Here is a 22,828-nt window from a genome sequence, read left to right as displayed (position 1 = left end):
TAAATGTGCTACAGATCTTTCAACTCACTGCAACAACTCTGTTCTTAGCTGCCTTAGAATCTTCATCAAGCTTACCTTCTAAACTTTCTGTTTAATGTAGTTTTCAGACTCCTTAGAACTTGCAGTCAGTGACTAATCTCAAGGGAAAAAAACCTAAGGATCATCTCCCTCCTCTTCCAATTATACCACCACTATATTTTCTCTCTTCATACAAAGCTGGTTGCAAGACACGGGACCAGAATTTCAGCTTTCATAAAGTAGTCTTTGTTGTTTGTAAGGAAGAAGCTTGGTGCACACTTGATGTTCAATGTAAGTTGACAGGGTAATATCACCCACTGCTCTATGTTTTCTTAGTATCATACAGCTATATAGAGCAATTTCTAACAATCTGTGGGTGATTTAGTCTCTTGTCCAACATCAGTATTCCTTGCCTCACATGCTCTGACCATTAAGTATATGTACTAGTCCTGCATATTCAAGGTACTCCTGAATTCCTGCATATCTCTGATGGTATTTAGAGCAAAAAATAGTGAGCATCTTTCCTTTTCATGTTAGAGGTAATGGAAATCATTTTTTTTCCACAGGTGGAAGAAGGCTGGTGGAGTGGGACTTTGAATGGCAAGTCAGGCCTTTTTCCTTCTAACTTTGTAAAAGAACTAGAGATAACAGATGATGGAGAAATACAAGAAAGCCTAGAAGACACAGGTAATAAATGCAGGCAAACAGAAGGTGGAACTAATTATCTGGGCTTCTTTCTGTCAGTTTCAGGCTGGGATTCATTGCTGGGACAGCATTGGTCATGCCTGGTGGTGCATCCATCCTTGCACTCCTCGATCTCTCAGCAGCTTTTGATACTGTTGGTCGTAGCATTCTTCTGGGCCAGCTGCAGGTCTTAGAAGATGGAGGCGCTGTGCTATGGTGGTTCTCCTTTTCTCAGCAGCCAGTTCTAGTTGGTGTTGACAGGGGAGATTGTGCCCTCTGCCCCTCAGCTCTGGGGTGCCTTAAGGATCCGTGCTCTCTCCCCTCCTGTTTAACATCTACACACAACTGCTAGGGTGATCATCCATCAGTTTGGAGTCTGGTGTCATTGATATGTGTAATACTTTATTGATTAGCCATTAGGCTATATCAAAATACAAAATATAAAATACAGAACAGTAATAAGACCATATGTTAAAAAATAGAGTAAGATATGTAAGTAAAATGGATTACTGCAATGTGCTTTTCATGGATACTTCCTCCACATCGTGTACAGTTGATAGGGAAGCCTTGGGAAAGGAGGAGAATCGCATTTTGGTATTGCAGTGAGGTAAGAGCCATATCTATAGCTTCATTTGCTTTTGGCTCTGGCTGTACCCACCTATAAAATGTGGTCTATCACCAGATTTGACTGTGATAATGTAGATTTTGACTAACTGGCCTACCCCTGATTGAATGGCATAGAGCCCTAATGAAATGTATGTGTATGATATATTACAGTTACTGTCAAATGAGTGCTTTTGTGTCTTGTGAATTTCTGAATGTTAAAAATTTGTGTATACACTTATAGAAATGATTTAAACATTTCCACATCTTTAACCTTATGATATTTGAATTGCATCCATTCAGAGAAGTATGGCAAAAGGGTCTTAATAGACGTAAACTATTAATACTCAGATTGAAGGCATGTTCAATCAAAAATTAGAAAAATGCAAGTTGTGGTGAAGGTTTTTCTTCCCATCATTTTTAACGATACATTCACACTATTCTAATTTTTCCTTTCTTTAAGTAATAGGGAGAAAGGTTCTTATTGATAACAATTTTTATGGCTTTTAGATTGTCATTTCAAAAACAAGTGTTTTTACTTTATTGTCCAAACCCTCAATTCCTTCCTTCCTCCCTTCCACTTGGGTGAAAGCCATAGAAACAGCAGGTAATAGAGTGTCAACACTTAGATCTGAGACACAGCTAGAGATCAAGGGCATCCTTGTGAAGACATCACTGATTGTCTCAGAATAGATAATTTTTCAGTTTCATGCCATTTGTAGAGCTTGTGGAAGCTTTGGTTTCAAACTTCTGGAGGATGCTCCCCCTGTGAAGCCTTAGTAACATTATAATAGTCTGGGAGCCTGGCAGAAAACAAGAGAAGTTTTCTTAAGCACATTGTATCCACATAGTAGTAATATTTATTTGCTCAGTGGCCAGCAAAATTTAAAAATACAGATAGTCTTCGCCAACTGCTCATTCAGCAATCATTTGAAGTTGCAATGGCACAGAATGAATGGTACTTACACCAGTCCTTGAAGTTCTGGCCATTGCACCACCCCAACAGTGACGTGATTCGGGCACTTAGCAACCAGCTCACACTTATGACAGTTTGCCATTTGCAACCTTCCCACAAACAAAATCAATGGGGAGGCTGGTAGGGAAGGTCACAAGTTGCTCCAGTAAGTCCCCCTGGCCTCCCTGTGCTCCTGTAGCACCCTGCTTCCCCCAGCTACCCTGTGCTTCCTCCAGCCTCCCTGAGCTTATATGGCACCATACTCTGCTTTCTCTGGCCTCCCTGTGCTCACGCGGTGCTGCAACGTGCTTCCTCCAACTTCCCTGTGCTGATGCATGGCTTGCACTGGGCCTCCCAGGGCCTCCCCCCTCCCCCTGTGGCACACACCCCCATGGCATAACTGTGCTCCTTAACTGGGACTCCCACTGCTTCCCACTTAACGACCTGCAAGTCTTGGGGTTATGATGGCAACTGGGACTGCCAGAACTCTTGCTAAGCAATGGGGTCACGTAGATTTACTTCAGTCTATGAAGTAAAAATACATATCACCTAAAACAAGCTAACTAGACATAATAAACCTGAGGTGATGAATAAAACAGAAGTGGTTATTCTTGTGACCTGTTATACCTCATTGTGGCAGCCCAGAATTTGGCTGTTGAACAAGTAATGAAGGGTTTCAAATCTTCTAGAAGATGATTCACATAGAAATTGTCTGACTTTCCTTGGAATTTACATATTAAGGGCAGAATGTAAGTAGACCTAATATCCCTGTGGAATTTATAGTGTAATAGATACTGTGTTGAAAACCCCAGTGCTAACATATAGTTAGGGGGTCCTGTGGGCATGCTTAAACATAAACATAAGTGCTAACCGAATTTTCCATTTTCAGAATCTGTTTTTCATGGACCACAGTCACCTGGAACCTCACCAGGGAATGGTAGTGAGTCTGCATTTGCACAGATAGCACAACCAAAGAAAATCAGAGGAGTTGGGTTTGGAGATATTTTCAAAGAAGGCTCAGTAAAACTTAAGCCGAGATTGTCCAGTAATGATTCAGAAGAAAAAAAGCAAGATAAGGTAATGAGCCTAAATATTATACATTCCGAAATGGAGCAATTGTACGTATTAGGATAAAAAGCTTGGTAACTTGTGCACTTATAAAAACAAAGTAGTTTACCTTTTGAAGAATTTTATTCTGCCTCTTTGTAACAGATGCTGCTTCACAGGTAACATTGTTCTGCAACAACGGCTGAAATGCACCATTCCATTGATGCCTTTTACATAAAGCAGTTTACTGTATTCTTCAGATCTGAAAAATTATATTTTTAACTATAATTTGGGAAAATTTGAGAGCCAGTAAGGTGTAATGTTGGACTAGGAGTGGGAAAACCTATGTTCTAGTCCATCCTCAGCCACAGAAGCTCACTAACTTTGTGGCAGTCACTCTTACCCCACCCACTTTGCAAGTTGTTGGTATGGGATAAAGTGGGAGATCACTATGTATATCATCTTTTGCTCCTGAATAAAAGGTGGAATAAATTAAAAAAATCCAGCTACATAAATTATCATTTGAAACTTTACCATAGTTAAAAAGAGATTCTGGGGTTTGAATAGCATGGCAAGCTGCAGTGAAGAACTCATTGGGAGTCAGACAGCATATAAATTGGATGGATAAGTCAGTAGGAGGAAGCAAAAGTTTCCAAATGCCTGTTCATGTCTGTGCTAGCAAAATAGCACATGAGCATGGTAGTAGAAATTGGGGGAAACTTCAATAGTTTGACTAGATTTTTGAAAATCTGAAGGAGGATATGAGGGCAGTCAACTAGCCTGACTACACATAAGGTATTTCAGGCAGTATAGATTGCTCCCCTGTAAATAGGTGGCCACTTTTAATCACATTATTGAGTCAGCTGATAATGAAAGTAAGTAAAGGCTTTTTGCTTTCATGTCTCATGAAAAGTAGTACATGAATAGTTATACTTCCATTTCTCAAAATCTATTTGGGAAAAAAATAGTGTATGTTGTAGTTGTATTTTTTCCCACACGCTAACTTTGAAAAGACACTTGGCCTTTTTAAAAGGTTATGGCCAACCATGTATAGGCATATTTATCACTTGAGCTATACAGTGGTACCTCTACTTACGAACTTAATCCGTTCCGTGACTCTGATTGCAAGTCGAGTTGGTCGCAAGTTGAAGTAAATTTTCCCATAAGATTCAATGTAATTACCGTTAATCCGTTTCGGTGTCCGCGGACCACGTGTCAGGGGCGGGAAAACGGCCGCTGACCACGCGGCAGGGCGGGAAAATGGCGGCGGACCACGTGTCAGGGGTGAAAAAATGGCCACGGACCACGTGGAACGGGCAGAAAATGGCCGCAGACCACATGGAACAGGCGGAAAATGACCGCGGACCACATGGCACGGGCGGAAAAATGGCCGCGGACCATGTGGAACGGGCGGAAAAATGGCCGCGGACCACGTGGAACGGGCGGAAAATGGCCACAGATCCGGTTCGTAAGTCAAGGCGAGTTTGTAAGTAGAGGTAAATATTTGGGGCTGGAGCTGATCGTATCTCGAAATTTTCGTAAGTAGGGGCGTTCGTAAGTAGAGGTACCACTGTACTTTCTTTTAAGAGTTAATCTCTTTATTTTTTGAAATATGTTAAGTTATATGTGTTATTGGAATTCATTAGAAATAAACACTTTACATATACATGTTTGTGTATCTATATTTGGGCAGGAGTAATTGTGGTTTCTAATGTAAGAACCTTTGCAAAACAGACTTTAGAAGTCTCTCTCAGAGATTTACTTTTTACTGTGTGTAATTTCCTTCTGGTTGTATAAAGGTTTGTCCTGCCCTGTCTGTTTTTCATGACTTCTTATACTTAATGGTGTTACCTGTCATTAGATGAAGCTGTTGTTATCCCAAGTAATGTTGAAACTTCAATACACATTAGCAGCACCTAATGACAAAACTTACTACTGGAATGGTAATAAAGATGTGCTAAATTTGGAGAGGATGAACTGACATTCATAGAAATCTAAAGGCTATCTTAGAAAATTGATTATATCTAAATATATGCTTTGACTTGTAGCCTACTGTTAGTCTCTCAGATAATGTTTTTATTTGGAAGCATTAAATATTTCATTGCACTTAAATGCACTGAAAACAAAAGAAATGTGCGTTTCATTAACTTCTTGTTCTGTAAGGCACATACCTTACCATTTATTTTCCTGAGCTGATTCAGAGATCACAAATAAAAATATATTTGCCATCTGTCTAATCCTTGTTTTTATCTTCATATCTCTTGTGTAGCCATTACCTAATCTTCCATCTGGACCAAAAGTAACCCCGTTCCCTGGTATAACAAAATCAGAAATGGCAACAGAAGTAACAAAAGTAGAAACGGAAAGCAAACAAAAACGTAGGATTTTATATCTGCTTTATTTTAATTTTAAAATCTTTAATATAAAATATTTGACAAAAATTGATTTCTCAAATGGGTAGATAGTTTATTCCTGCCTTCTTGAAGAAAATATTCTTACATCCTGGGTGAGGAATATATACCCCAGTAGTAATTTCCATTCGACTTTGCTATGTTTGACAGTATAATGCATTTTACCTTCACCGCTAGAATCCTTAAACGTGCAAGGCATCAGAGCAGCTTGTCAGTTTAGTGATGGTAGAGATGGGTGATAGCAATTTATTTCTTTACTGTTTGTAAATATATCCAGTTCTGCTGCATAAAACTCCCAAGACTATTCTATTAGCTTGTGTGGTAAAAATGTCATCATAATTTTCCATCATAAATCTTGGTATATCTAGTAGAGCTGTTAGACGTTCTCTTGACTTTGCTCTCTTGTGTCTTTTCTGAACGCAGGACTTCAGTAAATCATTTGAATAACTTAGTTGCTACTGTTCTTCAGCTGATACCTTGTCTTATTTAAATTGCTCATAAACAAGGGGGAGGGTGACATAATCTCTTCCTATGATTTTGTGATATCTCTCTGGAGTGACTCTCTGTCCCTCACTAGCATAGCTTTTAAATAATTAATAGTAGTGTGCCATACTTCATGGTAAAGTAATAGAGATTAAACATATTGTATATAGTAAACCCTTGACTGAACTGACCTTGGATTAGTGGACTGTGAATGCAATGGGCAGAATCTTTCCATGAACCATATCTGTATATGTGTTACTGTAATCTTATCAGTGTTTTTATGCATGTATAAAATATGCATGCATAAAATCCATAAAATGCACATACAAAACATTCAATTCCCGTATGCATGTGCAAGATTCCATTCAGGTTTAATAGACATTCCACTTTAAGTGATACCCCATCTCCCCATTAATTACCTATTGTGAACTGTAGACATTTGTATTCAAGCAAAAACCATTGGAATGTGTTCAGTATTCAAAACTTTCATTCCTTCCTTTAAGCTAAAGAATACTGCAAAACCTCATTTGCCTATGAAGGTACCCATGAGGATGAACTTAATTTTAAAGAAGGTGATATTATCCAAATAATAAGCAAGGTAAGTTATTTATATTTAAATAAAAACATTTCTTTTTATTAAATCTAGGGTTAGACACATTTTGGGGACTCTAGTTTCTGTAAACCACATGTGAGATTGCTTGCTTCCTTAGCCTCTAATAAGGCTTCAAGTAAGGATATGATCCTTGCAGAGGTGTATGAATGCTATTGCACTTGGTGGGCACCTTTGCTGATTAAACTGTTTACTTATATTAGCAAAACTGGAACCTATCTAGAGGATTGGAGGTTGGGTGTAATAATACCTATATTATAAAAAAGAGACAAGCAAAATCCCAAGAATTAGTGAGCAATCAGCCTTGTGGATATTCCTGTTAAACTTTATACCAAGACATTATTAGACAAATTGGAAGACTGGGTAGAGACTAACAAGATTATTTATAATGAAATCTATAATAGATTTCAGGAAAAGTCAAAGCATGCTTGACAATTGTTAGGTTTTCTTTTATCTTGCTTTTAAATATATGAACACTGCTACAAAACATTTGGATGTAGCAACTGCTGATTTGACTGCAAACGTTGACTCAAAAGAAATAGACTGTTGATGAAATTAGGTAATACTGACATATATAAGCATCTACTGTATTTACTGCATCAGTTCTCTTCAGTTATGTATTGTCAAAGGCTTTCACGGCCGGAATACAATGGCTGGTGTGGGTCTTCTGGGCTGTGTGGCCGTGTTCTGGAAGTTTTGTTTCCTAACGTTTCGCCAGCATCTGTGACAGAACATGGCCACACAGCCCGGAAGACCCACACCAGCCATCTCTTCAGTTATATTTATCAGAATGAGTGTAGGTTTATATGGATTGTTCACTGAACTGTATCAACAAAATAAGGAGTAAAACAAGGCTGTATCCTCACACCAGTATTGTTTATTACTAATAGAAATTGCCATTCCCTCATATGTCAGCTTCAGAGTTCTTTCCTACATCTCTAGGTTCTTGGAAACTTCCCATTTCACCCTACAGTGATGATACTGTTATTCTCTCAATAACAAGAATTGAGTTGCAAGAATGTTTAAAAAGCTAGGACATTACAGGTAGTCCTCATTTAGCGAGCACAATTGGGACTGGCAACTCAGTTGTTAAGGGAAGCGATCACTAGTGAAACTGCAATTGTGCTATGATCTTACTTCAGCTTTCCTTTGCTTTACAGACCTGTGATGGTTGTAAATGCAAGGATTGGTCATAAAGTTACTTTTTCATTTGCTGCAGACGTTTTAGATACATTTCTGCAAACATATGCTTAAGGCACAAAAATGAATCCAGATGAAACTAGGAAAGCACAAAGTGTGCATAACCATTTGCACATCTTGCAAAGTAACAAGTGCAGCCAATAAGCCAACAGCAAACCATGTCCCAAACTGGTTTACTGTCGTAGAGCAAATTCTTGTTTATTCATTGATTGTATGCATAACTCATGCTAAGTCTTAAAAAAATAACACATATGTTATGGCTTAGTGTGATGTGTGACCCAGTTTTTAAACAATTGCAACTTAATGTAAGCTGGGTGGGTGGATGATGAAGTCTGAAAATTTATTTGTTGTGTAAAATGAATATATATTTAGTAATTTTGTTTTAGGACACTGGAGAGCCAGGATGGTGGAGAGGCATGCTTAATGGTAAAGAAGGAGTTTTTCCAGACAACTTTGCAGTTCAGATTCATGAATCAGATAAAGATTTCCCTGTAAGTACTTACTGCAGTTTTTAAAAATATTGTAGCTTTTCTTTAGAAAGCTGATATAATAACCAAGTAGTGTGTTTTATAGATTCATGAATATGCAGTCATAGTTTTTTTTTTAATAATTCAACATTCTATTTCTTTTCTCCTTTATTTTTTTGCCTTGCTATTTGCTCTGTTAATATAGCACTGCTATACCAGTGGACCTCTCTAGGGAGAGACCTCATTTGGGTGACTTTGGTCCAGTCACTATCATGTAGTCTAACCTTTCTCATAGACCTGTTATGAAGAGAAATGAAGTATCTTGGAAGATCGGGTGGGACAACCCCTATTATTAGCACTGTTCAGCACTTCAGGTTCAGTCTCCAAAAGGTACTTCAGATGTATGATTTGAGATAAAGGAGTGTTTGTTTTAAGATGTTGCATTCATGGCCATGCAACACCTTAAAACAAATGCTCCTTTATCTCAAATCATACATCTGCACTGCTTTAAGGTCATGCAGACAGATGCTACATTTCCACTCCTATCACCCCAAAGCTTCTTTTGGAAATTGAATCCAAAGTGATGGATACCTATAACAACAACAGTACTTTCATTTTTGGCTCTGAAATATTTTTAATTCAAATAAAAATACTGGCTTGGGTCCTTAAAACCCTAAGCAAAATTAAACTCATGAAAGTTTACATTTTCTTCCTTGCATACTAGTAAGCCATATGTTATTCTTGAACTGTATGCTTGGGCAATCAGAAGGTGTGGTCAGTAGGGTTTAGGGAAATATCTCCAAAGCCTACAGAAGAATGTATATATGTATAGAATAAGTAAAGGCATCTTGCATTAGTATGTATTCCAAAATTTGATGCTGGATTACTTTTTTGAGGGTGACAACAAGCATATGGAGAAGGGTGTTATGACAGACATTGTATACTTGGACTTCTAAAAATGACTTTAACAAAGTCACTCAAATAGTCTCCTGAGCAAATTTTGACAGGTGCCCCCATGGACAGGAGTTAGAGTAGGAATAAATGAAAAATACTAAAATTGAAGAGAAGTTCCAGGTAGTGTCATCCAGGAACTGGTATCAAGAATAATACTGATTAAGTGTTTATAAGCAATCTGGAGGTGAAGTGGCCAAGTTTGTTGATGATACCAAACTATTCAAGGTAGTAAAAGGGAAAAAAAGGATTGCTAAGGGCTCCAAAATGTGATCTTCAAATTCTGCATCTCTTTGATCATATAGTCCAACTTACTCGATTTCTGAATTGTATTTCACCAGCAAATTGTAGACAAGCCCCAGAAAATGGTCTGAATGTTGTGTTATAAGTTTTTCAAATTCAAACAGGTCTAAATTCTTATTTTAGATACTATTCAATGAACTTGAAAATTTGGGTTCATAGTTGTTCTGTTCCTGGATGGCTAAGAGTGTTTTTGATTGCCTTAGATTGGTATGCCAACTGCACCTTTTTCTGGAGAAGTGTAGTTAACCGCAGTCACCTATACATTAACCTTATCTTTACAGATACTCACTTTTTCCTAAGCAGGTAGTAATAAAACTTGTACTTGTGGAGAATAAGAGATTTCTGGGAAGTGAGGAGAAAGGATTAGTTGCTTATCCCCTGTCTTCTCTGCTTCCTCTCCTTTTTCAGCAATCAGTAATGGTGGTTGTTTTTTTTTTATTATCCCGCCTTTATTATTTTTATAAGTAACTCAAGGTGGCGAGCATACCTAATACTCCTTCCTTCTCCTATTTGGACATTTTCAAAAATCTCTATCTGCATATGGAGCTGTTTGTAATCCTTGCATCAGTAACCTGTAATCAGTACAACGGAGTCACTGAGTATACCTGTTGTCTTCTGGGTCTTAATTCAGGAAAATATTTGGCATAAATATTAGTTATTTATATTGTGTCCTCTTTGCAGAAGCCAAAGAAACCACCACCTCCCGCAAAAGGTCAAGGTATGTAAGATAGGCTTTTATTAGACTTTAATAGCAAAAGAGGATGAAGTTGATTCGAAATTGTTAATATATTCTGAGAGAAATGTATTTAGGAGAAATTGAACTTGATCAGAACAATTTTTTTTAAGATGTTGCTTATCAGATGAAATCCATTCATACCCAAAGTAGTTTACAACATTGAAATGTGGACAGTTTTCATTATTGGAAACAATGATGTGGCTGTTATTTGTGAGCCATCAGTTTCTGCTATACTGTACAGCTAGGTCTCGATTAGTGTGGTTAATGAATCCTACAAAATGGTCACATTATTCGAACTCACACTGTTCAAAGTGATATTTCTATGGAAAATAGGGTAATTGGTTCCAGTTTGTCATGGCCCAGGACTCAAGACTCTGACTCTGAAAAAGCTGCTCCAGCTGAATCAGTGGAATGTCAGCCTCAGAAGTCCCCAAGCCAGAAATCACCTGAGGCTGATCAAACACAGGCACCATCAGAACAGCTGGAGCAGTCAGATGATGATGTAGGGTCTCCAAGCCCTCAGACTTGGCAAGTAGAGTGGAGAGCAGAGCAAAGATGCTCAGTGAGGCTCCTTGCCAAACAATGGAGTAACTCTCTTAATTAAAGAGAGTGGCTGCAGCCTGTTTTAAGAGGCAGCCCTGACCCATGTTTCTCCATTGGAAACAACCATCCAGTTTCCTGCTCTGGTGTGTCATTCCTCTGAATCCTGCTTATGTAAATCTGACCCTGGACTGGCTGACAAACCTGACTTGGCTCTCTGAACTTTGGACTGGATTTTGACTACAGGCAGCTCCCAGTTTAAGAATGAGTTTTGTTCCCAAGGTCTGTCCTTAAGTCGAATTTGTACGTAAACTGGAATAGTATTATTGTATAATACTGTATGAGTAGTATTGTGTAATGAACTCAAGCCATTGTGCATTTAACTCGAATCATTGTATATTTAACTCGAATTTTGCTACAATAGCTGTATTCTTAACTATGGGTCATCTGTAAACCAAGCGTTCTTAATCTGGGGACTATCTGTACTCTTCTGTGTGCTCCTGTTGAAAGCGAAACCACCCAGGCAAGCTTTCTTTACAGAAGACTTTGTTGATTTACATTCATTCCCTTGCCTGCTGTGATCTGCTCAGTCTTGAGTAAATTGCTCTTTTCAACTAACAAATGAGTGTGTGTGAGTTTGAACCTGAAATGAGACACAGTTCAACAGAAATAGGCAATTGAAATTTTTAAACATAATTTTTATATGTTTATTAGTATACTGTATAACAGTAAAAGAGGATAAACCCATATTCAGAGTGTACCTGCTATCTCCTGTATTCTGCTGCAGGTCTTTAAAATGAACCTTCTCTTTATTGAGCTTTCCTTGAATGGAACCTTCCTTTCCTCCATTTTGCACATACGACAATTAGCACCTAAAACCCCAGTGGCAACTGCTCATGCGCTAGCCTCAACTGCATGTGTGCTAGCCTCCCACTAACTGAACTTTGGCTCACATTGAACACTATCTAGTATCAATCTGTAAATTGCCCTAAATTGAATTTCACACTATTTGAACTCACACTAATTGTGACCTACCTGTGCAATATACATGAGTCCATGAGTCCTAGGAATGCAGATGAGGAGATAATCCTCAACATGCTTCCATGTGATGGTGTGTAAACTATTTTTTCCCCCTATAGTTAAAAATGCTTTTTAGCAGTATATTTAATCATACAGGTTTTAGAAGGTTATGCTGTGAAACAATTCTTACTTACAAAGACTAGCATTCCTATGCTAGCGAGCACATTTCTACTTCTAATTGAACTTCTATTTCTGCCACATATTTGATAGGTGCACAATACATTTTAGCATTAATGATCATTATATGATTGTTACCCTACTAAAGCAGTTGTGATTCACAAATTAAATATTGGCTCTGCGTACAGGTTCAAAGGCTGACCTTCTGTCTGTGGAGAAAAAGTTTCCTCATCTCAGGAATGAAGAAAAGGGTAAGATCAGGTTTACCCCTGATACTAGGACTGTAGTTTAAAACAAAGCAGCTTTAACATAAACATAAGCATATGATTCAGGTGGTTAGAAAAGAGCTAAATAAGAACATCTCATCATGCAGTATTTGTAGAATTTTAAAACTGTATGTATATCCCTGAAGTAGTAAGCACTAACTATGAAATACCATTCAGTGCAATATTACAGGAGCATATAGGTAAAATAACTAGTTTTTGTAAAGCAGATGAGAGATGTAGGTGTTGTGTAAAATCTATTTTGTTGGCAGTAAAAGGAAATTTAAACTCCATGCAAAATTGATTTTAAAGAATGTAAGTTCATGTTTTTCTGCAAAAACTTTTGCTAATAAATCCTATGCCCCAGGGAGGTCAGTATTTTGTAGGCTTTATGGATAACATGCTGGATTCTACTTGTGTCCATTTAAAAAAGAGTCCCTTGCAAATTTATGAACCTGAGAAAGTAGACTAAAGGAAGGGAGCAAGATTCCTTGGCCTTGATTCAACTATGTGCTGTTTTCGTCTTAGTCTTATTTGGAATTGCTTCCAGAATGCAAATTGGGGTCTTTGTTCAGAACAACCTACATCCATGGAAGAAGCTTTTATAAATTATTTCTGCATTATGTTTATGGTAGCTTTACAAAATTAGTTTTCCAACTGCCGAAATATTATTCATTCACTCTAATTGCCAGATGAAAAACCAGCGTTGGATCAGAAGACATGTAAACCAGTGGCTCCCCAAGTTCCACCGAAAAAGCCTGTCCCTCCAAACAAGGCTAATAGTATATTAAAAGCTGGGATGTTGCATTCAAAATGGTCAGATAAAGCAGTTTTGCAGCCACCAGTTTCTAAGTAAGTATATCTTGTTTTGTGTGTGAAATATTTTGACATGCTGTTTTAAAATTTCTGAAAGGCAGAGTAAAGTTTGGACATTATAAGAGTTGCATATATGTAACTATATTGCAAACTCTTATTACATCCTTATTTACCTTTCATAACCCTGTCCTTCCAAGGAACCCTTTTGAGATTGGGGAAACACACTGCAGGTTTTTACATTCACACTTGTTTTTCCCATCTCAGTTTGCTTCTTCTTTGTTTGCCTGTTATTTGCTCTGACATTTAGAGCAGCAAAATATAATTTTTACTTTACTTCCAAAGTATATCTTGGAACCATAGATTGCTGAGTATGCAAATTATGAGTTGTAGTAACAGTAACGTAGTTAGCTGAGTTGGATACTGTGAAGACCTGTACTTAGATAAAAACACAAACTGGAGGAGGGAACTTGTGTGTAAGAAGGGAGCAAAATCTATGCGTCTCTGGATATATTTCAGCCTATAACCCACAATTTGAAGAACTGGATTCACACTGAGCTAATTTTTGTATAAGCATATATAAAGTTTTTGTTACATGTGTTTTCTTTCTTTTTTTCTCCTTAATTCCTGATAAAATTATTTAACTTGACTTTCAAACATAGGATAAATGGGGAAGTTGCGTCCTGGAGACCAAAATCTGAAATTGAGCCAGCAGTGAAACCAAAGTTAGACTCTGAACAGTTACCACTGAAATCAAAATCAGTAGAGGTAGACTCAGCCGCAGTTCGGAACTTGAAAGAAGCAGGTAAGCTTGAAAAGCATACATAATGAAGTCTCAATTTTCTGCTCTACAGTATTAGAAGCAAAACAAAGAATAAAGAACAGCATCTTCAGAAGGAATATATTATCATCAGTGGACTCTGTTGTAGGAAAGCATATGGGTTGGTCTCAAATGGCCTGTAGGCATCAGCATATGTGAAACTACTTCCCTTGATAGCCCTCAGGATCCCCACCATACTTCATACTTTCTTCTATACTTTTAATGGCAAATTTAAATAGAAAACTATCTTGTAGCAAAGCAAAGTATTTAACCTCTAGAATCATAAGAATGCTTCTGAGTCCCTTATAAGGCCCGTAGGCATTGTTAGAAAACGGAAAGGGTGGATGATTGCACCACAGTGCTTTACTTGCTCACCTGCCTTGAAAAGAATACCCTGAGGTTTGCCTTCTGATAAATGGCTGTGTTCTGTCCACCATTGCTGCCACTCTGTGAATAAGCCTCTCAATAGCAAATGTTTCTGACCTCCTTTCAAAATTCTAGATCTGTCCACCAGCCCCAAATGTGGACTACTTCTTGCTTATGACATAATAAACGTATTCATTTTTTAAGATACTGCAAGATTTTCCCTACCACAAACTTCTGGAACTATTAAAAATAGTTATTAAAAAAGACTCTAGAGACTTCTGGAATTTATGTATTTGTTTATTTTGGATTTGCTCCAATATTTGGAAAGCTAAAATGATGTGCACTGTATACCACTGAGAATGCTTATGCCCATTTAAAAGTTAGCATTTCATAATAAGTAGATAATGGGAAAAATAATGTTTATGTATAATGCATTTGTTTTTGTTTTTTTAAAAAGAGGGTCCTTAAAACATACTCATACTCATATCAGTTTATTACAGTCTTAGACCAGTACAAGAAGTACAAAACAAGCTCTTTTACATTATAAAAATCATTTTCCTGCTATTTTGTTATGCTTCAAAAGTAAGGCCTCAAGCATCTATTTCATTAAAGTTCAATGCATGTAAAATTTAACAAGGAATGATTTACACTAACTTAAGAGTTTTTTATAATCCACACGTTTTGTATTACAGTAATTTGTGTTAACATCAGAACGGTTCTGCAGAAGCAAATTGAATAAATTAGTATCTGATAAGCAAACTGAGGGTCTAGTAGGAATAAACTGAGTTACCATTCATATTAGCAAAGCAAAATCAGAATACAGAAGCAAAGCACAATAATTCTTTCATAGTTTGTAGATTATTACTTGGGGTTGGTATTTCCTTCAGAATCTTTATTTTAATTAGAGTGCAAGGGTAGTATAGTAGTTAAAGTGCTGGACTAAGAGCCCAGATTCTAGTTCTTCCTTGGGCATGGAAGCTGATTGGGTGACTTTGGGCCAGTTACTCTCTCTCAGCGTAGATTAGTTTAAAAAAAAAAAAAACTACTAACCTGCACTGGTGAGATTAAACTCCATAACCTTCATCCTGCAGTGGATTGATTCAGGCCAATTATCTTATCTTTCTTGTTTTTCAGCATGATGTGAGCTTTACCATGTTGGATTGTTTATAAAAATCCAGCCTTGCATTTAACAGATCTAAAAAGCTGAATTTGGCTGAAATTACTGTGACTAGCAAAGAGATATCAGTGTCATACCTGACTTCTTCACAATCACTATTGTAGGACCTCTTCCCATAGGGCCTTTTAATATTTTCATTTGTCTGTTACATCTGAGGAAATATCATTTGAGCTTTAGTGATCAGGGCAAGGTATGTATGTTCTTTCATCTCTTAATATCTCTTCTTCTGAAATAGGATTTTCTGTTGTACTTCAGCATTTTACTTGTAATTCAGATCAGGCAGATCTCAGAAACACTTGCTAGGCAGTCAAACAACACACTGATTTTTCTGCAAGGACAGAGTGCACCCAAATTTTAAAGGAAAGGGGGTTTTTTTTGAGGCTCATTTTTCTGTCAAAAAGTATACCAAAGTTCAGCTTTCCATCTGTCATGAAATCATTTTAATGTTCATATTAGGAAAAATAAAAGTGTACTCCCTTTTTCTTGTTACATGATTTTCTCAACATATGCATTTGTGATCTATAAGGTACTTTTATGACTGATTAAATAGCAACTAACCGCCATATATTAAGGTTCTTCACCCTGGCCTTTGGTGAGGGAGAATGAAGCCTCTCGGCTTTATTCCTGTCCAGTTTATTATTCCTGGCTTTTCTCTCTCTCTCTCTTTTAATTTATTTATTCTGTTTCTTTGTATTTGTTGTTGTGAACCACCCATAGTTGTTGGGAATTTGATAAATACATACATGCATGCATGAATACGTACATAGCTATTGACAAATCCTCCCCACCCCATTTAAACAACAAATGATTTATTGCCCTGACCTGAGCAAAGTTCTTACCGTAGGCCAGAAGTCCTAATTAAGGAATAAATGATAGGAGTAAGATGATGTGACCCCATTCCATGATGATCAGTAGGAAGAAGTTTTAGAATCTTAGGCTATACGTTTACTTCTCCTGCAGTGGTCGAGGAGGTTATGTGACCACACACAAATACACTTTTTTTTTCTTTTTACATTGTGAGAAGAAAAATGCTAGTGGCCTAAAACGTATTTTAATATAGATATGTTTTTTAATCACATTTAATAATAAAAGCAAGGGCTAACTTGGAGATGACCTTTGGGGCAATGAGAGGAAGTAAGTAAAATTTGCAAAACTAAGCAAACTGTTAAATAAGCAAAATTGTTGATGGGAACAGACATGACAGGGACAGAGGGAACAGGGAAATGTGGTAATATTAGCTCTGGGAACGTTATGAAAATCCTGAGAGTCATGATTGTGGTTTGCGGTTTTAAAGGATAAGAAGGAGTACAACCAAGGTGTCGGGACCACATGGTCAAGCTGTCTCAGTTGACGGCTTGCTCTTGTTGGTCCGCATTGCAATGTGAATCTACTAAGTAAGTACCTTGTATGCTTATGATTGAATTTTACTTGCTTGTTGAACTAACGTTTAATAAAGTTTTTAGAACTTTGAAGTGACTTGTTTTACGGTGTGTCTTTCTCCCGTGTTTAATGTGGTTTTTCCCTGACATGTACACTCTTGCATGTTAATCAATAGGAAGAGCTTTTAGAATTCTGGCATGCACAGTTGGAAGGACCCTATATGATTTCTTTTCAAGCTGTGGAGACTTCTTGCTTCACAGGCCAATCGGAAGAGTTTTTGAGGCTTCAGATGTTCCTTCTCCAAACCTGTCAGAAATGGTGTAGCCAATTTTAGTGTAGAGGTCCATATTTCATGCCCAGTTATGTTCAGAACAGGAAGGAATGAGCTCCTTTCAGGGACCTTTATTCAAATGTCTATAAAGGTTTTAGGGGAGGGTATTTCCAGATAGCCATCAATCATAAATTGCAGCAGAGTTTATGCACTAGACCAAAGAAAGAAAAATGTAATCATTTATAACACCTTAATAAGATAAAAAAGCATAATTAATCTTCTTTTTAGATGTAGGACACTATTATTCAAAGTGCAGTAAATTTTGTTACCAAATAAAAAGAAAGAAAAATATTTGGTAGGACTGAGACTGAAACGACAAAAAGTAGTTCTTCATACAACCATGTACAGTTGTGGTATTTTAATAGTTGGGATTTTAATATTACAAAAGGGAACTGTCCATTATGTACACTATGGAAAATATAGGTTATTTGGGCATGGAAAAGTGTTCGATGTATCAAATCTAGCAACCCCTTTTGTGCTTGGTTGGAGTAAAGAATTTGGGGAGGTTGCCAACCTTTTCCTTTTTACCCAGAGGGAAAGAGAGAGTGTAGAAGACTGGACTAGATCAGTCCATGTAGGGTTGAAACTATGGGATAGTTCTGAAAGGTTGCATTCATGTGTCTGTTGGTCTGGGTGGGGGATGTTTGTATAGAGAGGTCACATGAATCTCCCAGAGCAATCCAAGGAAACTTAAGCAAGCAGTTTTGTCTATGTACAACTTTGGGTTCTAAAACTTTGTTCTGGATGACACTGGAAGGGTGAGTTTGTAGAGAGTCATGTGACCCACTCCTTTCATCCCTGCCTGAAACATTGCTTCTAGTGATCACAGAACCATAAATCATCTATTGTCTTAAAGGGATGGGGTATATAATGTATCTATAGAACTATGCATTTATATTTCTAAGTATTTTTTTTCCAAACAAATGATTTTTTAAAAAAGAAGTCCCCTAATCTTCATATACTCAGGGATATAGATTTTTTTGCTCAGTTTAAGAACCAAAATTGATTTGTCTTTTTATCTCCTTTCCCTCTCTCCCTCCCCCCATGCACATATCTTTTCTCTTAGTGAAACAACCTTTCTACAAGGTAACCATATAAAACTGCTGTTTAGTTTTATCATTTCTGTCTAGAATATCATTATAAAGGATCTGTTGCTATATGTGTGTCTATAGTGTCAGTGGCACACATCCTTTACTACCTTAGCAATGGTGCTGACAGTTTTTGAAATATTTCCACTAAATATTTCAGTTTCTGACTTGCTGTGCACCTCACTGGATTGTTTTCATAATGTCCTTTCCAACTGAGCTTAAGGCAAAACATAGATGTACCACAGCAACTGTGGTGGGCTTGTTTGGAGAGAGATTCCTCCTTCAGAGGAATGGAGCAACAGGTCTCATTCCCATCACAGCCTCTGTATGTAAAGAATATATGGTTATATTTGTTAAAATATTTAAATACTTTCATCAGTCTCAGAGTGGTGCCATCAGTACAGGAACAATGATCAGTGCTGTAGATAAAACCTTTAAATAGTTGGATTTGTTTTTATTAAAATCTGTTATAAGACTAGGTAATCTATTATAAGACTAGGTAAATAAAAATAGTTTTGCCTATCTGGCAACGTTGTCACTTGAGGTTTTTTTGTTTGTTTTTGAGGAAGAGATGTATATATGAGTAGGGCAGATATATACCTGTCCACAGCACATTTAGTGTTTAGGACAATAACTGAATCATTGCAGTTGAACAGTTCTTAATAATTGGTTGCTTCCAAATGTCATTCAGTAGTTTCTTTCCTGCTGTTTCTCCATTATATAATACAATATGCTATAATTCCTTTCCATTCCTAATCAAGTTATATAATGTTGCTCTGTAGTCTGCAATATATTTTTGTAACTTTTGTGGACATTTTGTTAATATTGTTAATATTTTAATTTCTGGTTTTAATCCCTACTAATTCAATCTTCAGAGGCACTCCAATTAATAAATTGTGAACAAGCTATTCTATTGTTGCATTCATTTAAGTCCAACTTTTTAAAGTTGACATAAACATGAAAAATACTGGTACTTTATTTCTTTATTTCTGTATACTTTTGATGTTATATATACATGGAGCTCTGTTCAGCATTATGGGACAAGACTTCAGTTTGCGTAGTGAGATTTTCTGTTTGTGAGGAATCAAGAATCCATATGCTAAGAGAAAAACATTGATACGATTTTAGAAGATGTATGTAATACTTTAATAAGTGGAAATCAAGAAACCCTGTCACTGACCTCTTTATTCAGAGATAACTGAATTTCAATACCTCTGAAAAAAGAATGTCATGGATCCAGTCAATTATTGTAGCTAGAAATGCATCCAGTACCAAATTTGTATATTTTAAAGTGTAGCATAGATCCTTCCCCTGAATGAAATTGAATGGATATTGCTAAAATAGAAATGTCCTGATTATGTTTTGAAGATAATGCTGTCGTATTTTTCCTGCAAGATACTTTTTTTGTTCAGAATCTTTTCTAGATATTCGTCTCCTTGACTTTTCTTTCCAGATTTTGTTTCCTATCCTGTTTGCCATGTTTCCCTTCTTACGTGTCAGGAAATTACCCTCCCCTTCTCCATTTTGGTAAGAAACTTTCTATATGGCAATCCAAATCCTTTGTTCCATATTAGTTCTTGAACCTAAGTTTCTATTCTTGGCTATTATTAAATTAATTTTCTTTTAAATAACGTGTTTGTGTTTTCAAGAATTTACACTAAACTGTATCAGATGAAAAATGTTATATTTGGATGATTTTGTAACATTACTGCATAAAAAGTAGATTTTGGTAGTAGCAGAATCCTTCTGTTTTCTTGTTTTGGGTTTCTTTGCATGGCTGAGGCCAAAGAAGGCCACAGTGAGTAAGACGCCCTTTAACCAGCATGTAGCTAGCTGGTATAGTTAATAGGCAACTTCTTCACCAAGGTACAAGCTAAGATATGTAAGTGCTCTGATTCTGAACATGGATGGCTGGGAAAGGACCACAAGGCCTAACCGAGAGAAGAGATTGAGCTGTATTGTTACTGGGGCAAATTCATACTAGGCCTATGAGTAGGGATAGCTATGTGCCTACTGTATAATTGCTATCGATTCTGGCATGGTTATTAAGGTTTTTTGCATCCATTCTTTCACAGTATGTCTTGCCACATTAAATGGATTTTTATTGCCGTGTCAAGGTAACTTTATAGGATTTATTATGCAACTGTTCATGTTGTAATTATAAATAAGAAATTTATAAATGGGGTGTTATGTGTGAATCAGCCCGGATTTAAAGGCTAGAACTGGGAAGGCAGAATCTAGTAGTGCCCAGGCTAGAGAGAACTGTTAGGTAAATATGTTTCAGCTGCCTCCCAAGGCCATCAAGAGAAGATAAGTATTCATTAACTTGGAAAGACAAGAGGAAAAAAGCTAGAGTTTAAATTATGGAGCACAGACCTATATAAAGGCTTTGTCATCTTTGCCCTGCAGTAGAGAAATCATCTGTTCTATATAAGACATTGCCCTTGTCTACTGTAAATAGTATAATCTATTCGTGTTTGACAATCTTTTATCAAGTAAAGCCAATTGCTGTATAAGGGATTAAATATCTGGAAAGCTAAAATGTACTGCTCAGTGCTCGCTCGAAGCCTGACACTGAGATGATTTGAATTGGAAATTCAACCTTTGTCATTATCTGATTTGATTTTCTGCTTCCAAATTCAGGGACAATTGAATTCAGCCTAATTCTGAATCCTGTTCAGAAGAAGTTTTCATTAGACTATATTTGGGAGATATCAAAATGCTTTCCCATTTTCTATTTTGGCAGAATGAGATGAAAATAGCAGAGAAAATAGACTCTTAAGATGACATCTCACTCAGATAGGTTCAAGGATTTCACTGCAATATATTTTTCAAATGTTCTTGCATCTACTTTAAGAAAGAGGTAGCAGGGATATGGAAAGGACAGCTCAGCAGCCTCGTTTTTTCAGTCATAAGTTTATACAGGGATTATACTGAAAGTTTTCCTTTTCCATTTTAAAAATAAAAACTTTCTGGGCTGGCAGATGGGACATGCTTTTCTGGGCAGGACTCATTATCTGGATGAATGCCCTTTTACAAGTGTTTGCATGATGTAACTTCCAGGGTTTCCAGAACCAACATCTGGAAAAAAGAGTCCACTGTTCCACGCTCCGATCACTTACTTCCTTGACTGTCAGGCATGGGGTACCTTCTTTAGACCTGGCAAGCATATCTAATTTTGAAAAATGATCCAGGAAGGTCAGTAGTAAATATTAGTGTGACACACCAATTCCAGCTGTAACTTTCTGCCAGTACTCTATGCTAGAGATTAGATGGATTGCCCTTCTGAGGTGGCTTAGTCCCACCTAACTTTATTATAGATGTCAGTTGCTGACAGAAGGGCTAGTGCACTTGTGTTGTTCAGAAGCTCTCAGAGTTGAGCGAGTGCAACAGGTGGAGGAGGCAGGCTTTGGCAGAGGCAGGAACAAAACATGACACAGCCTTTTATTGGATCGTTGTAAGTAGTCTAGTTGGGTCATCCTAAGTATAAAGAAGACTCTGATAAGTATAAAGAAGTATAAAGGAGGCCCAAGTAGTGCATCATTCTGTGTCACAGTGCCAAACTGGGTTCATTTGGGAAGCTGACAAGCCTGGACTAGAGGGCAAGAGCCTCCCTCCACTGCTGCTTCCCAGCATCCAGTGTGCAAGACATGCTGCCTGTGACACTGGAGGTAATAAATAGCTGGCAGGCTTTGGCAGTAGACTAGCAAAGAAGCGGGCTGGCATGCAAAGAGAAAGTGGCATTCAAGGTTGAGGGGCTGTTGTTGAAGAAAAGCAGATGCTGGTGATGGCAGGTTAGCAGGTACACTGGGGCAAAAAAGTATTTAGTCAGCCACCAATTGTGCAAGTTCTCCCACTTAAAAAGATGAGGCCTGTAATTTTCATCATAGATATACCTCAACTATGAGAGACAAAATGGGGGGGAAAATCCAGAAAATCACATTGTCTGATTTTTAAAGAATTTATTTGCAAATCATGGTGGAAAATAAGTATTTGGTCAATATCAAAAGTTCATCTCAATACTTTGTTATATATCCTTTGTTGGCAATGACAGAGGTCAAACGTTTTCTGTAAGTCTTCACAAGGTTTTCACACATTGTTGCTGGTGTTTTGGCCCATTCCTCCATGCAGATCTCCTCTAGAGCAGTGATGTTTTGGGGCTGTCGCTGGGCAACACGGACTTTCAACTCCCTCCAAAGGTTTTCCATGGGGTTGAGATCTGGAGACTGGCTAGGCCACTCCAGGACCTTGAAATGCTTCTTACGAAGCCACTCCTTCGTTGCCCGGGCGGTGTGTTTGGGATCATTGTCATGCTGAAAGACCCAGCCAAGTTTCATCTTCAATGCCCTTGCTGATGGAAGGAGATGTTCACTCAAAATCTCACG

The 22,828-nt window shown here is 37.4% G+C and overlaps 1 protein-coding gene and 1 long non-coding RNA gene across 6 annotated transcripts in view; both read left to right on the top strand.

The window, feature by feature from the left end:
* Positions 1-22,828, top strand: part of CD2AP (CD2 associated protein) — a 75,165-nt gene that overhangs the window by 39,376 nt on the left and 12,961 nt on the right. For all 5 annotated transcript variants that reach the window (XM_088133562.1, XM_088133557.1, XM_088133569.1 and 2 more), the window contains 9 exons: positions 585-705; positions 3,150-3,337; positions 5,577-5,685; positions 6,705-6,799; positions 8,398-8,502; positions 10,414-10,450; positions 12,394-12,456; positions 13,161-13,320; positions 13,944-14,086. In XM_088133562.1, the coding sequence (XP_087989688.1) occupies positions 585-705; positions 3,150-3,337; positions 5,577-5,685; positions 6,705-6,799; positions 8,398-8,502; positions 10,414-10,450; positions 12,394-12,456; positions 13,161-13,320; positions 13,944-14,086 (1,021 nt within the window). The remainder of the gene's footprint in view (positions 1-584; positions 706-3,149; positions 3,338-5,576; positions 5,686-6,704; positions 6,800-8,397; positions 8,503-10,413; positions 10,451-12,393; positions 12,457-13,160; positions 13,321-13,943; positions 14,087-22,828) is intronic.
* LOC148216961 (uncharacterized) lies at positions 14,100-22,305 on the top strand. The gene is made up of 3 exons (XR_015794717.1): positions 14,100-18,441; positions 19,897-19,970; positions 20,519-22,305. It is a non-coding gene; the product is annotated as an uncharacterized LOC148216961 (long non-coding RNA).

This window comes from Python bivittatus, unplaced genomic scaffold (assembly GCF_059951505.1).
Source record: "Python bivittatus isolate LINGU-HERP-01145 unplaced genomic scaffold, Pbiv_v1 ctg000020_np1212, whole genome shotgun sequence".
Lineage (NCBI taxonomy): Eukaryota > Metazoa > Chordata > Lepidosauria > Squamata > Pythonidae > Python > Python bivittatus.
This window is presented reverse-complemented; position numbering and strand designations above follow the sequence as displayed.